This window comes from Coregonus lavaretus, assembly GCF_964263955.1.
Source record: "Coregonus lavaretus genome assembly, contig: HAP1_SCAFFOLD_137, whole genome shotgun sequence".
NCBI classification, from domain to species: Eukaryota; Metazoa; Chordata; class Actinopteri; order Salmoniformes; family Salmonidae; genus Coregonus; species Coregonus lavaretus.
In genome coordinates, this window is record NW_028156980.1 from 289717 (window position 1) to 306566 (window position 16850).

At 48.1% G+C, this 16850-nt stretch overlaps 1 protein-coding gene across 1 annotated transcript in view; it reads left to right on the top strand.

Moving 5' to 3' along the window:
- Positions 1–689: 689 nt before the first annotated feature.
- Positions 690–16850, top strand: part of LOC311125957 (DNA (cytosine-5)-methyltransferase 3A-like) — a gene marked incomplete at its 5' end in the record, with an annotated part of 134603 nt that continues 118442 nt past the window's right edge. Inside the window, one exon of the mRNA XM_084199983.1 lies at positions 690–1244. Within this exon, the coding sequence (XP_084056109.1) occupies positions 690–1244 (555 nt within the window). The remainder of the gene's footprint in view (positions 1245–16850) is intronic.

The window sequence follows — 16850 nt, forward strand, 5'->3', positions numbered from 1 at the left end:
TATGTACCAAGCTGTATGTGCTAGCCTGCACCACCAAGCTGTATGTGCTAGCCTGCACCACCAAGCTGTATGTACTAGCCTGCACCACCAAGCTGTATGTGCTAGCCTGCACCACCAAGCTGTATGTGCTAGCCTGCACCACCAAGCTGTATGTACCAAGCTGTATGTACTAGCCTGCACCACCAAGCTGTATGTGCTAGCCTGCACCACCAAGCTGTATGTACTAGCCTGCACCACCAAGCTGTATGTGCTAGCCTGCACCACCAAGCTGTATGTGCTAGCCTACACCACCAAGCTGTATGTGCTAGCCTACACCACCAAGCTGTATGTACTAGCCTGCACCACCAAGCTGTATGTACTAGCTGTATGTGCTAGCCTACACCACCAAGCTGTATGTACTAGCTGTATGTGCTAGCCTACACCACCAAGCTGTATGTGCTAGCCTACACCACCAAGCTGTATGTGCTAGCCTGCACCACCAAGCTGTATGTACAAGCTGTATGTGCTAGCCTACACCACCAAGCTGTATGTGCTAGCCTGCACCACCAAGCTGTATGTGCTAGCCTGCACCACCAAGCTGTATGTACTAGCCTGCATCACCAAGCTGTATGTGCAAGTCTGCACCACCAAGCTGTATGTGCTAGGCTACACCACCAAGCTGTATGTGCTAGCCTGCACCACCAAGCTGTATGTACAAGCTGTATGTGCTAGCCTACACCACCAAGCTCTATGTGCTAGCCTACACCACCAAGCTGTATGTGCTAGCCTGCACCACCAAGCTGTATGTGCTAGCCTGCACCACCAAGCTGTATGTGCTAGGCTACACCACCAAGCTGTATGTACTAGCCTGCACCACCAAGCTGTATGTACTAGCCTGCACCACCAAGCTGTATGTACTAGCCTGCACCACCAAGCTGTATGTGCTAGCCTGCACCACCAAGCTGTATGTGCTAGCCTGCACCAACAAGCTGTATGTACTAGCCTGCACCACCAAGCTGTATGTACTAGCCTGCACCACCAAGCTGTATGTGCTAGCCTGCACCACCAAGCTGTATGTACTAGCCTGCACCAACAAGCTGTATGTACTAGCCTGCACCACCAAGCTGTATGTACTAGCCTGCACCACCAAGCTGTATGTACTAGCCTGCACCACCAAGCTGTATGTGCTAGCCTGCACCACCAAGCTGTATGTACTAGCCTGCACCACCAAGCTGTATGTGCTAGCCTGCACCACCAAGCTGTATGTACTAGCCTACACCACCACACATTTCTTGTTAACAAACTATAGTTTTGGCAAGTCGGTTAGGACATCTACTTTGTGCATGACAAAAGTAAATTTTCCAACAATTGTTTACAGACAGATTATTTCACTTATAATTCACTGTATCACAATTCCAGTGGGTCAGAAGTTTACATACACTAAGTTGACTGTGCCTTTAAACAGCTTGGAAAATTCCAGAAAATTATGTCATGACTTTAGAGGCTTCTGTTAGGCTAATTGACATAATTTGAGTCAATTGGAGGTGTACCTGTGGATGTATTTCAAGGCTTACCTTCTAACTCAGTGTCTCTTTGCTTGACATCATGGGAAAATCAAAAGAAATCAGCCAAGACCTCAGAAAGAATTGTAGTCCTCCACAAGTCTGGTTCATCCTTGGGAGCAATTTCCAAACGCCTGAAGGTACCACGTTCATTTGTACAAACAATAGTACGCAAATATAAACACCATGGGACCACGCAGCTGTCATACCGCTCAGGAAGGAGACTCTTTCTGTTTCCTAGAGATTAACGTACTTTGGTGTGAAAAGTACAAATCAATCCCAGAACAACAGCAAAGGACCTTGTGAAGATGCTGGAGGAAACAGGTACAAAAGTATCTATATCCACAGTAAAACGAGTCCTATAGAGACATAATCTGAAAGGCTGCTCAGCAAGGAAGAAGCCACTGCTCCAAAACCGCCATAAAAAAGCCAGACTACGGTTTGTAACTGCACATGGGGACAAATATCTTACTTTTTGGAGAAATGTCCTCTGGTCTGATGAAACAAAAATAGAACTGTTTGGCCATAATGACCATCGTTATGTTTGCAGGAAAAAGGGGGTGCTTGCAAGCCGAAGAACACCATCCCAACCGTGAAGCACTGGGGTGGCAGCATCATTCTGTTGGGGTGCTTTGCTGCAGGAGGGAATGGTGCACTTCACAAAATAGATGGCATCATGAGGAAGGAACATTATGTGGATATATTGAAGCAACATCTCAAGACATCAGTCAGGAAGTTAAAGCTTGGTCGCAAATGGTCTTCCAAATGGGGGTGCCACAGGGTTCAATTCTTGGGCCGACACTTTTCTCCGTGTATATCAATGATGTCGCTCTTGCTGCTGGTGACTCTCAGATCCACCTCTACGCAGACGACACCATTTTGTATACATCTGGCCCTTCATTGGACACTGTGTTAACAAACCTCCAAACGAGCTTCAATGCCATACAACAATCCTTCAGTAGCCTTCAACTGCTCTTAAACACTAGTAAAACTAAATGCATGCTTTTCAATCGAACGCTGCTAGCACCCGCCCACCCGACTAGAATCACCACTCTCGACGGGTCTGACCTAGAGTATGTGGACAACTACAAATATCTAGGTGTCTGGTTAGACTGTAAACTCAACTTCCAGACTCACATAAAGAATCTCCAATCCAAAGTTAAATCTAGAATCGGCTTCCTATTTCGCAACAAAGCCTCCTTCACTCATGCTGCCAAACATGCCCTCGTAAAACTGACTATCCTACCGATCCTTGACTTCGGCGATGTCATTTACAAAATAGCCTCCAACACTCTACTCAGCAAATTGGATGTAGTCTATCACAGTGCCATCCGTTTTGTCTCCAAAGCCCCATACACTACCCACCACTGTGACCTGTACGCTCTTGTTGGCTGGTCCTCACTACATGTTCGTCGTCAAACCCACTGGCTCCAGGCCATCTATAAATCACTGCTAGGCAAATCCCCGCCTTATCTTAGCTCATTGGTCACCATAGCAGCACCCACCCGTAGTCTGCGCTCCAGCAGGTATATCTCTCTGGTCATTCCCAAAGCCAACACCTCCTTTGGCCGCCATTCCTTCCAGTTCTCTGCTGCCAATGACTGGAACGAATTGCAAAAATCTCTGAAGCTGGAGACTCTTATCTCCCTCAATAACTTTAAGCATCAGTTGTCAGAGCACCTTACCGATCACTGCACCTGTACACAGCCCATCTGAAATTAGCCCACCCAACTACCTCATCCCTATATTGTTATTTATTTTGCTCTTTTGCACCCCAGTATCTCTATTTGCACATAATCTCTTGCACATCTAGCATTCCAGTGTTAATACTATGGTAATTATTCTGCACTATAGCCTATTTATTGCCTTACCTCCATAACTTGCTACATTTGCACACACTGTATATATATTTTCTGTTGTATTTCTGACTTTATGTTTATTTTTTATTTTTTATTTTATTTTATTTTTTTAGCCCATATGTAACTCTGTGTTGTTTTTATTGCACTACTTTGCTTTATCTTGGCCAGGTCGCAGTTGTAAATGAGAACCTGTTCTCAACTGGCTTACCTGGTTAAATAAAGGTGAAATAAAATAAAAAAATAAAAATGGACAATGACCCCAAGCATACTTCCAAAGTTGTGGCAAAATGGCTTAAGGACAGCAAAGTCAAGGTATTGGAGTGGCCATCACAAAGCCCTGACCTCAATCCTATAGAAAATTTGTGGGCAGAACTGAAAAAGTGTGTGCGAGCAAGGAGGCCTACAAACCTGACTCAGTTACACCAGCTCTGTCAGGAGAAATGGGCCAAAATTCACCCAACTTATTGTGGGAAGCTTGTGGAAGGCTACCCGAAACGTTTGACCCAAGTTAAACAATTTAACGGCAATGCTACCAAATACTAAATTGAGTGTATGTAAACTTCTGACCCACTGGGAATGTGATGAAAGAAATAAAAGCTTAAATAAATCATTCTCTCTACTGTCATTCTGACATTTCACATTCTTAAAATAAAGTGGTAATCCTAACTGACCTAAGACAGGGAATTTTTACTAGGATTAAATGTCAGGAATTGTGAAAAACTGAGTTTAAATGTATTTGGCAAAGGTGTATGTAAACTTCCGACTTCAACTGTATCTCTATTCCTTCGCTTGCTGGAACAATAGGTACCGCCTGCTGGGTGCCCGACAAACTGCAGCTTCAATAAATCTGCATAATAATACTATTTTCTAGCTACTGAGGAGCATTATTTCTTAAGTTTTATAATGTGCACCAAAATCGCCCATTAGCTAGCTAGCTAACTTTAGCTTGCTAGCTGAGCCAATCACCCTCATGTGAGACAAATGGGATGGTAAGTGCAGGGATTGCAAGTGCACACAGTGCTTAACACTAAATGCTTCCTCCATAAGATAGCTATCTAGCCACTGTACCTAGTAACATTATCATTAAATCACAATTAATTTGTTTCCATGAAGCAGCTGCCTGTTCTGCCGAAAGTCAGTGTAGTATCAGTGGAGTATCTCTAGCTAGCTAGCTATATATGTTGTGCTACATGTAGCTAGCTACTGTATATATGTTGTGCTACGTGTAACTAGCTAGCTACTGTATATATGGTGTGCTACGTGTAACTAGCTAGCTACTGTATATATGTTGTGCTACATGTAGCTAGCTAGCTATATATGTTGTGCTACGTGTGGCTAGCTAGCTATATATGGTGTGCTACATGTAGATAGCTAGCTATATATGGTGTGCTACGTGTAGCTAGCTAGCTATATATGTTGAGCTATGTGTAGCTAGCTAGCTATATATGTTGTGCTACATGTAGCTAGCTAGCTATATATGTGGTGCTACATGTAGCTAGTTAGCTATATATGGTGTGCTATGTGTAGATAGCTATCTATATATGGTGTGCTACGTGTAGATAGCTATATGTTGTGCTAGCTAGTGAATGACGATGCTAACCGTTTTGCTAATATGTGGCTAGCTGCACTGTAACGAGGTTGCCATGAATTTGACAGTATCTTACAGGCAGCTCGGTAGCGAGTAAAATTATATCTTTCATAGGACAGTACTTCTTCTGTAATATAAATACAGTATAAAAGCAAGTACTGTTTAATGACACACAGTACAATACCGTAAAATTGATTGTATTGTTCTGTAAAGAGAAAAAGTCAATGTTACCATAATATGAATGAATGTATTTCACTGTATTTTACTGTAATTACAAGGGATTGGTGCATACAGGTTTGCTGCTAGGTAAAGTGTTTACACATTACAAGCCTATTAATGAATATTTGGTGATTTACACCTGCATTTCTAAAGGCCTTAACAAAGGCTTCCAAACTGCCAGCGACTACAGGGCGAAACAGACCAAAAGAATATGGCAAAATGCTCAACCATTTAAGATTTAAGACTTGGTGCCACTCCAATCTGACCCCTATACATTACATGGGGCCCTGTCCAATATAGCCTCTTAGAAGACACGCTTCAAAATATGTGTCAGAAACAACAATACCATGCACCCCCTAGTGGTTTTTGATGCTCTAAAGATACAGTACTGTATTTTGTGGGGTGGAATTACAGTACCATTTGAAATACAGCAATTTTCACACAATGCACCATAGTTTACAGTATGCTGCAGTCTCGGGTGCGGTTGTGTCTCTCTCTGGCGGGAGGTAAGCTTGGCTTATATGGTGTCGAGTAAAGCTTAAACCATGTATTTAGATTGTAGGTAGGTATTGTAGGTAGTTTATCTAGGTAGTTATTGTAGGTTATCGTAGGTTATTGTAGGTTATTATTGTAGATAAGTATTGTATTCGGGTAGCTACTGGTAACTATTAGCAACTGTGGATAGTTGTTTCCAATGTTATTTCACGCTTAAGAGTACCTTTAATTATGCCAGCTAGCTGCCTACCATTCAGTTGTTTTTCTAACCTCATTATCTGAAGCGTTAACGTTAGGTAGTTAGTAGCTACTGTACTCGAAATGTAGCTAGCTTGTTGCTACCTGGATAGCTAACTAGACAATAGCTGGAACGACCTAGCGAACAGACGCGAACTGGCTGAATCGATTCAGTGGCTAGCTTTGCACTTAACTGGCTAACAGTAGCTACTAAGGGTAAGTTATAACCTGCATTTGTTTTTTGTTTTTACATACTGGTAACCAGAGTCGTTCAAGGGAATTCGGGACATGGGTGACTAGTTAACGTTAGCTTGGCTCTCTCTGTGTGTTCGTGCCGTCGGAGGAGGGTGTTTTTCGTTGGCAGAGAGCAATGGCTAGCTAGTATGCTAACTATTCTAGCTAACTAACTGGCTGAATAAGTTGACGACGGACTCACTCAAACTGCAAAACTAACCCAAAACTTTACACAACGTTAGACACGGACACAAATGATCTGCTTGGCGTGTTAACACACTGGTGCTTTGTTGTAACCAAGTATTGGTGCTAAACCGTGTTATTGGAGGCTGGCATGCTAGTTGGCTATGGCGTCATAGGATTCAGTGCCCTGGATGGTTTTCACGGAAGAATACTGTACCAAGTTAGCTAGCTGAATAAACTAAGTTAGTCTATTCCTAGAAAACATTGAACCGCTGTAGTTTACAACAATTATAATTTCTAAAGTGGAAGTTGGGAGAGTTATATTTGAGTGTTTCAGTGAAACGTATGTGAGGGAGGCCCCGCTCTCTCGCTTTCCCAGATGTTTTTTATTTATTTATTTAGTTCATTTCATTCCGATCTCCTTTGCATTATTGTAGCCATTTTCTGTAGCCTGTCAACTATGTGTCTGTCTATCCCTGTTCTCTCCTCTCTGCACAGGCTATACAAACGCCTCACACCGCGTGGCTGCTGCCACTCTAACCTGGTGGTCCCTGTACGCACGACCCACGTGGAGTTCCAGGTCTCCGGCAGCCTCTGGAACTGCCGTTCTTCAGCCAACAAGGCAGAGTTCATCTCAACCTATGCTACCCTCCAGTCCCTCGACTTCTTGGCGCTGACGGAAACATGGATTACCACAGAAAACACTGCTACTCCTACTGCTTTCTCCTCGTCTGACCATGTGTTCTTGCATACCCCGAGAGCATCTGGTCAGCGGGGTGGTGGCACAGGAATCCTCATCTCTCCCAAGTGGACGTTCTCTCTTTATCCCCTGACCCATTTGTCTATCTCCTCATTTGAATTCCATGCTGTCACAGTCACTAGCCCATTCAAGCTTAACATCCTTATCATTTATCACCCTCTAGGTTCCCTTGGAGAGTTCATCAATGAGCTTGACGCCTTGATAAGTTCCTTTCCTGAGGATGGCTCACCCCTCACAGTTCTGGGTGACTTTAACCTCCCTACGTCTACCTTTGATTCATTTCTCTCTGCCTCCTTCTTTCCACTCCTCTCCTCTTTTGACCTCACCCTCTCACCGTCCCCCCTACTCACAAGGCAGGCAATACGCTTGACCTCATCTTTACTAGATGCTGTTCTTCTACTAATCTCACTGCAACTCCCCTCCAAGTCTCCGACCACTACTTTGTATCCTTTTCTCTCTCGCTCTCCTCCAACACACTACTCACTCTGCCCCTACTCAGATGGTAATGCGCCGTCGCAACCTTCGCTCTCTCTCCCGCTACTCTCTCCTCTTCCATCCTATCATCTCTTCCCTCTGCTCAATCCTTCTCCCTCCAATCTCCTGATTCTGCCTCCTCAACCCTCTTCTCCTCCCTTTCTGCATCCTTTGACCCTCTATGTCCCCTATCCTCCCGGCCGGCTCGGTCCTCCCCTCCTGCTCCGTGGCTTGCCGACTCATTGCAAGCTCACAGAACAGGGCTCCGGGCAGCCGAGCGGAAATGGAGGAAAACTAGACTCCCTGCGGACCTGGCATCTTTTCACTCCCTCCACTCTACATTTTCTTCCTCTGTTTCTGCTGTTAAAGCCACTTTCTACCACTCTAAATTCCAAGCATCTGCCTCTAACTCTAGGAAGCTCTTTGCCACCTTCTCCTCCCTGCTGAATCCTCCTCCCCCTCCCCCCCCTCTCTGTGGATGATTTCATCAACCATTTTGAAAAGAAGGTTGACGACATCCAATCCTCGTTTGTTAAGTCAAATGACATTGCTGGTCCTGCTCACACTGCCCTACCCTATGCTTTGACTTATTTCTCCCCTCTCTCTCCAGACGAAATCTTGCGACTTGTGACTGCAGGCCGCCCAACAACCTGCCCGCTTGACCCTATCCCCTCCTCTCTTCTCCAGACCATTTCTGGAGACCTTCTCCCTTACCTCACCTCGCTCATCAACTCATCCTTGACTGCTGGCTATGTCCCTTCCGTCTTCAAGAGAGCGAGAGTTGCACCCCTTCTCAAAAAACCTACACTTGATCCCTCTGATGTCAACAACTACAGACCAGTATCCCTTCTTTCTTTTCTCTCCAAAACTCTTGAGCGTGCCGTCTTTAGCCAACTCTCTTGCTATCTCTCTCAGAATGACCTTCTTGATCCAAACCAGTCAGGTTTCAAGACTGGTCATTCAACTGAGACTGCTCTTCTCTGTGTCACGGAGGCTCTCCGCACTGCTAAAGCTAACTCTCTCTCCTCTGCTCTCGTCCTTCTAAACCTAACTGCTGCCTTTGATACTGTGAACCATCAGATCCTCCTCTCCACCCTCTCCGAGTTGGGCATCTCCGGCGCGGCTAACTCTTGGATTGCGTCCTACCTGACAGGTCGCTCCTACCAGGTGGCGTGGCGAGAATCTGTCTCCGCACCATGTGCTCTCACCACTGGTGTCCCCCAGGGCTCAGTTCTAGGCCCTCTCCTATTCTCGCTATACACCAAGTCACTTGGCTCTGTCATATCCTCACATGGCCTCTCCTATCATTGATACGCAGATGACACACAATTATTAATTCAACCTTCCCAAGTTCTCTCACGTCACCCCGCTCCTCCACACACTCCACTGGCTTTCCAATTGAAGTTGCATCTGCTACAAGACCATGGTGCTTGCCTACGGAGCTGTGAGGGGAACGGCACCTCCGTACCTTCAGGCTCTGATCAGTCCCTACACCCAAACGAGGGCATTGCGTTCATCCACCTCTGGCCTGCTGGCCCCCCTACCTCTGCGGAAGCACAGTTCCCGCTCAGCCCAGTCAAAACTGTTCGCTGCTCTGGCACCCCAATGGTGGAACAAGCTCCCTCACGACGCCAGGACAGCGGAGTCACTCACCACCTTCCGGAGACACTTGAAACCCTGCATTTTTAAGGAATACCTGGGATAGGATAAAGTAATCCTTCTACCCCCCCTTACCCCATCCCAAATTTTATATATATATATATATATATATATATATATATATATATATATATATATATATATATATATATTGTAAAGTGGTTGTCCCACTTGCTATCATAAGGTGAATGCACCAATTTGTAAGTCGCTCTGGATAAGAGCGTCTGCTAAATGACTTAAATGTAAATGTAAAATGTTATCTGTTGAGATAATAATGTGTATGAGGCTTTGTAATAACTGTCACGACTTCCTCCGAAGCTGACTCCCTTCCTTGTTCGGGCAGGCTTCGGTGTTCGTCATTACCGGCCTTCTATCCACTGCCTCTCCTCATCTCATCATTCCATTTGTTTTGTCTTGTCTATTACACACACATGGTTCATATCCCCTCATTAGTACGTTTATGTGTTCCCTCTGCCCCCTTGTCCTTGTGGGTGATTGTTGAGTGTGTAGCTCGGTTGAGCTCTGTGTTTTGTATTGCCGGGATATATTTTCCCTGTGTGCCTGTTTTGTTCCAGTGCGCCTGTTTTGCGGTGTTTGACGCTATTCTGCGTAACGCTGTGTTACGGAATAAACTCTGTACTCTGTGATTTACCCTCCTGCGCCTGACTCCTTCAAATCACCCATCACAGAATCACCCACCCGCTATGGAGTCAGTGGGAGAGGAGCGCATGCCTGGAGTCGTGGCACGGGTCCAGGTGCATTCGACGATGCTAGCCAGCTTGGGAGAAGCGAGACCAGCTGGGTGACCGGATCCAGCCACTCACACCCCAGCACCCAGAGGGATCCATATATCCCAACCACAGGATTTCGACGGGACAGCTGCTCTCTGCCAGGGATTCCTCCTCTAACTGGAGCTCTACTGTTCCAGCAGCGGGAGAAGGTGTCCAGTCTCAGGGAGGGGGAGGGGGTCTGCCCGTTCCAACCCCGCCCGAACTTTTGATCACAAGCTGAAGGAGCTGGGTGGAGCGGCGATCTGAGAGAGCGGAGGACGACAGCGCCAGTGTCATTCTGGTGGCACGAGAGGACATTTCACTGCACGATGTCGTCAGCGTTCTTTTGGGTCTGGAGGCAGCAGGCAGGGCACTCTCGCATCACCCCAGGTATCAAACACCCACACTCGTTCAGAGCCCTCTGCTGTGCACTGTACCCTACCTATCCACTTTCCCGATCACATGGTAGTTCCCCAGTGTAAGGCGCTAGTCGATTCAGGTGCAGCTGGGAACTTTATGGACAGGGCATTCGCACACTGTATAGGCATTTCATTGGTTCCCCTATCCATTCCACTCCTCATCAGAGCACTTGACAGTCGACCGTTATGGTACGGGTTTGTTAGGGAAGTTACAGCACCAGTCACCATGGCTACCCACGACACTCTTCGCGAGCAAGTCACCTTTTTTCTTATTGAGTCTCCTGCTTTCCCTGATGTATTAGGTATTCCTTGGTTAGCACTCCACAACCCCACCTTTTCATGGCCGCAGAGGGTTCTCACGGTCGCGAGAGTGTCAGGGTAGGTGTCTAGCTGTTTCCGTTGGTGCAACCATGATGGAAAGTCCAGACAGTACCTCCACCGTGCGCATTCCCCCCACTAACCTAACGCCATTCCAATGTGTTTTAGATTACCAACCAGTTCTGGCACCGTGGCACCAGAGCCAGACCGAGGCTTCTGCGGTGGATGACTGGTTTCGGCGCGCGGAGGAGACGTGGAACGCTGCTCACGGCGTTCATCATCAGAAGGCCAACGCTGACCGCCACCGCAGTGAGGCCCCGGTTTTCGTACCGTGTCATCGGGTTTGGCTCTCGACCCGGAATCTGCCCCTCCACCTGCCCTGCCGGAAGCCGAGGCTGCGGTTTGTGGGGCCGTTCAAAGTCCTGAGGAGGATAAACAAGGTTACCTATAGGTTATTACTCCCACATGATTATCACATTAACCCCTCGTTCCATGTGTCTCTCTTCAGGCCGGTGGTGGCTGGTCCGCTCCAGGTGTCTGAGGTGCGGGAGGTCCCTAAACCTCCTCTGGACATTGAGGGGGCACCGGCGTACTCCGTCCGTTCCATCCTGGATTCGAGGCGTCGGGTGGGAGGCCTTCAGTACCTCTTGGAGTGGGAGAGGTACAGTCCGGAGGAACGGTGCTGGGTTCCGGTGAGGGATATCCTCGCCCTGCTCCGCGTCCTCCCGTGTCCTCCAGGCCGTCCCCGGCGCGCTGCTGGACCTGCGCATCAAGGGGGGGGGGGGGGGTACTGTCATGACTTCCTCCGAAGCTGCCTCCCCTCCTTGTTCAGGAAGGCTTCGGCATTCGTCGTCACCGGCCTTCTAGCCACTGCCGCTCCTCATCTCATCATTCCATTTGTTTTGTCTTGTTTATTACACACACCTGGTTCATATCCCCTCATCAGTATGTGTATAAGTGTTCCCTCTGCCCCCTTGTCTTGTGGGTGATTGTTTAATGTGAGGAGTGTGTAGCTCGGTTGAGCTCCGTGTTTTGTATTGCCGGGGTATATTTTCCCTGTGTGCCTGTTTTGTTCCAGTGCGCCTGTTTTGCGTACTGGACTGTTTGATGCTATCCTGCATAACGCTGTGTTACGGAATAAACTCTGTATTCTGTGATTTACCCTCCTGCGCCTGACTCCTTCAAATCACCCATCACAATAACGTGTCTGTTGAGCTAATAATGTGTATGAGGCTTGTTGATACAACGTGTGCTCTCTCTCTCTGTATCTCTTTCTATCTTTCCTCTGTCTGTTTTTTAAATTGTTTCTTTCAGACTGCTGCCATATGATAATACACACAAATGCACACGCACACGCAAACACACACACACGCACACACACACACACGCACACACACGAACAAAGTGAGAGAGAGGAGTGAGGTCTATATGAATGAACAAACTGAATATAAATGTACATCAGTCTTCTGCTGTAAGACAAACTACTGATAGAGGGAGAGAGGGAGGGAGGGAGAGAGGGAGGGAGGGAGGGAGAGAGGGAGAGAGGGAGGGAGGGAGGGAGGGAGGGAGGGAGGGAGGGAGGGAGGGAGGGAGGGAGGGAGGGAGGGAGAGACTTTAGAGATGAATCGTGATAAAGGGGGTTGTTCACACACACACACACACACACACACACACACACACACACACACACACACACACACACACCCTCATAACCCTTTTCTTAGTGTTTGCTTTAGACACTGATACTCTCCACTTCAAAGGACAGGAATGAACTTTTGCCATGTAAATATGCACCGTATCACACACACACACACACACACACACTCTTTCTCTGCGGTTTCTCTCTGTGGTCTCCCATCCTGCCTCGGAGGAGCAGAGGAACTGAAGCTAAAATAACAATCATACATTATCACACACACACACACACACTAGTGAGACCAGGCCAAGGTAAGCAGCCAGGGAATGTGTCAGACCCAGAATGAACTGGAACTCAGGCAGGACAGGACTAATAACATTCACAGTTGCAATGTGCTAATATCTCATGTATTGATGTGCATAAAAGGATCAAATGAGGCCTGGTTTGTTTTGAGGAAGCTAACGTTGTAATGGCTTGTTCAGCTGGTACCTAGCTATCTAGCTAACGTTAGCATTAAACCAGGCGTTTTGCAAGTCTGAGACAGTGGGCCTCCCTTCAGAGACATCAAGACACCCCCCACTCCCCACGAGCATGAAGTTATATTCAAAATAAATATTTTCCATTCATTTGTAAAATAAAATGTTGCAATGAAACAGTTTGAGAACAACTTTTAATTTTTGAGGACACTGTCCTGATTGTCAAATCATACCGCATTTTATTTGTCACATGCGCCGAATACAAGAGCTGTAGACTTTACCTTGAAATGCTTACTTATGAGCCCTTTCCAATCAATGCAGAGTTAAAAAAAAAATAATTGAAATAGTAAGACAATAAAATAACAATAAGGAGGCTAAATAAAAGGAGTACCGGTACAGAGTCAATGTGCAGGGGTACGAGGTAGCTGAGGGAGTTGAGGTAATATGTACATGTAGGTAGGGGTAAAAGTGACTAGGCAATCAGGATAGATAATAAACAGAGTAGCAGCAGCGAATGTGAAGAGTGTGAAAGTGTGTCTATGTCTGTGTGTGTGTGCGTGTGTGTGTGTGTGTTTGTGTGTGTGTGGCATCAATATGCATGTGTGTGTGTGTGTTTTGTGTGTGTAAGTGTATGCAGAGTGTGAGCGTGTATGTGTGTGAGTGTATGTGTGTGTGTGTGTTGGAGTGCCAGTGAATGTGTGGGTAGAGTCCAGTGAGTGTGTGGGTAGAGTCCAGGGAGTGAGTGGGTAGAGTCCAGTGAGTGTGTGGGTAGAGTCCAGTGAGTGTGTGGGTAGAGTCCAGTGAGTGTGTGGGTAGAGTCCAGGGAGTGAGTGGGTAGAGTCCAGTGAGTGTGTGGGTAGAGTCCAGTGAGTGTGTGGGTAGAGTCCAGTGAGTGTGTGGGTAGAGTCCAGTGAGTGTGTGGGTAGAGTCCAGTGAGTGTGTGGGTAGAGTCCAGTGAGTGTGTGGGTAGAGTCCAGTGTGTGGGTAGAGTCCAGTGAGTGTGTGGGTAGAGTCCAGTGAGTGTGTGGGTAGAGTCCAGTGAGTGTGTGGGTAGAGTCCAGTGTGTGGGTAGAGTCCAGTGAGTGTGTGGGTGGAGTCCAGTGAGTGTGTGGGTAGAGTCCAGTGAGTGTGTGGGTAGAGTCCAGGGAGTGAGTGGGTAGAGTCCAGTGAGTGTGTGGGTAGAGTCCAGGGAGTGAGTGGGTAGAGTCCAGTGAGAGTGTGGGTAGAGTCCAGTGTGTGGGTAGAGTCCAGTGAGTGTGTGGGTAGAGTCCAGTGAGTGTGTGGGTAGAGTCCAGTGAGTGTGTGGGTAGAGTCCAGTGAGTGTATTGGTAGAGTCCAGTGAGTGTGTGGGTAGAGTCCAGGGAGTGTGTGGGTAGAGTCCAGTGAGTGTGTGGGTAGAGTCCAGTGAGTGTGTGGGTAGAGTCCAGTGAGTGTGTGGGTAGAGTCCAGTGAGTGTGTGGGTAGAGTCCAGTGAGTGTGTGGGTAGAGTCCAGTGAGTGTGTGGGTAGAGTCCAGTGAGTGTGTGGGTAGAGTCCAGTGAGTGTGTGGGTAGAGTCCAGTGAGTGTGTGGGTAGAGTCCAGTGAGTGTGTGGGTAGAGTCCAGTGAGTGTGTGGGTAGAGTCCAGGGAGTGTGTGGGTAGAGTCCAGTGAGTGTGTGGGTAGAGTCCAGTGAGTGTGTGGGTAGAGTCCAGGGAGTGTGTGGGTAGAGTCCAGTGAGTGTGTGGGTAGAGTCCAGGGAGTGTGTGGGTAGAGTCCAGTGAGTGTGTATAATAATAATAATAATATGCCATTTAGCAGACGCTTTTATCCAAAGCGACTTACAGTCATGAGTGCATACATTTTTGTGTATGGGTGGTCCCGGGGATCGAACCCACTACCTTGGCGTTACAAACGCCGTGCTCTACCAGCTGAGCTACAGAGGACCACGTGTGTGGGTAGAGTCCAGTGAGTGTGTGGGTAGAGTCCAGTGAGTGTGTGGGTAGAGTCCAGGGAGTGTGTGGGTAGAGTCCAGTGAGTGTGTGGGTAGAGTCCAGTGAGTGTGTGGGTAGAGTCCAGTGAGTGTGTGGGTAGAGTCCTGTGGGTAGAGTCCAGTGAGTGGGTGGGTAGAGTCCAGGGAGTGTGTGGGTAGAGTCCAGTGAGTGTGTGGGTAGAGTCCAGTGTGTGTGTGGGTAGAGTCCAGTGAGTGTGTATAATAATAATAATAATATGCCATTTAGCAGACGCTTTTATCCAAAGCGACTTACAGTCGTGTGTGTCCAGTGAGTGTGTGGGTAGTGAGTGTGTGGGTAGAGTCCAGTGAGTGTGTGGGTAGAGTCCAGGGAGTGTGTGGGTAGAGTCCAGTGAGTGTGTGGGTAGAGTCCAGTGAGTGTGTGGGTAGAGTCCAGTGAGTGTGTGGGTAGAGTCCAGTGAGTGTGTGGGTAGAGTCCAGTGAGTGTGTGGGTAGAGTCCAGTGAGTGTGTGGGTAGAGTCCAGTGTGTGGGTAGAGTCCAGTGAGTGTGTGGGTAGAGTCCAGTGAGTGGGTGGGTAGAGTCCAGTGAGTGTGTGGGTAGAGTCCAGTGAGTGTGTGGGTAGAGTCCAGGGAGTGTGTGGGTAGAGTCCAGTGAGTGGGTAGAGTCCAGTGAGTGTGTGGGTAGAGTCCAGTGAGTGTGTGGGTAGAGTCCAGTGAGTGTGTGGGTAGAGTCCAGTGAGTGTGTGGGTAGAGTCCAGTGAGTGTGTGGGTAGAGTCCAGTGAGTGTGTGGGTAGAGTCCTGTGGGTAGAGTCCAGTGAGTGGGTGGGTAGAGTCCAGGGAGTGTGTGGGTAGAGTCCAGTGAGTGTGTGGGTAGAGTCCAGTGTGTGTGTGGGTAGAGTCCAGTGAGTGTGTGGGTAGAGTCCAGTGAGTGTGTGGGTAGAGTCCAGGGAGTGTGTGGGTAGAGTCCAGTGAGTGTGTGGGTAGAGTCCAGTGAGTGTGTGGGTAGAGTCCAGTGAGTGTGTGGGTAGAGTCCAGGGAGTGTGTGGGTAGAGTCCAGTGAGTGTGTGGGTAGAGTCCAGTGAGTGTGTGGGTAGAGTCCAGTGAGTGTGTGGGTAGAGTCCAGTGAGTGTGTGGGTAGAGTCCAGTGAGTGTGTGGGTAGAGTCCAGTGAGTGTGTGGGTAGAGTCCAGTGAGTGTGTGGGTAGAGTCCTGTGGGTAGAGTCCAGTGAGTGGGTGGGTAGAGTCCAGGGAGTGTGTGGGTAGAGTCCAGTGAGTGTGTGGGTAGAGTCCAGTGTGTGTGTGGGTAGAGTCCAGTGAGTGTGTGGGTAGAGTCCAGTGAGTGTGTGGGTAGAGTCCAGTGAGTGTGTGGGTAGAGTCCAGGGAGTGTGTGGGTAGAGTCCAGTGAGTGTGTGGGTAGAGTCCAGTGAGTGTGTGGGTAGAGTCCAGTGAGTGTGTGGGTAGAGTCCAGTGAGTGTGTGGGTAGAGTCCAGTGAGTGTGTGGGTAGAGTCCAGTGAGTGTGTGGGTAGAGTCCAGTGAGTGTGTGGGTAGAGTCCAGTGAGTGTGTGGGTAGAGTCCAGTGAGTGTGTGGGTAGAGTCCAGTGAGTGGGTGGGTAGAGTCAAGTGAGTGTGTGGGTAGAGTCCAGTGAGTGTGTGGGTAGAGTCCAGTGAGTGTGTGGGTAGAGTCCAGTGAGTGTGTGGGTAGAGTCCAGTGAGTGTGTGGGTAGAGTCCAGTGAGTGTGTTGGTAGAGTCCAGTGAGTGTGTGGGTAGAGTCCAGTGAGTGTGTGGGTAGAGTCCAGTGAGTGTGTGGGTAGAGTCCAGTGAGTGTGTGGGTAGAGTCCAGTGAGTGTGTGGGTAGAGTCCAGTGAGTGTGTGGGTAGAGTCCTGTGGGTAGAGTCCAGTGAGTGGGTGGGTAGAGTCCAGGGAGTGTGTGGGTAGAGTCCAGTGAGTGTGTGGGTAGAGTCCAGTGTGTGTGTGGGTAGAGTCCAGTGAGTGTGTGGGTAGAGTCCAGTGAGTGTGTGGGTAGAGTCCAGGG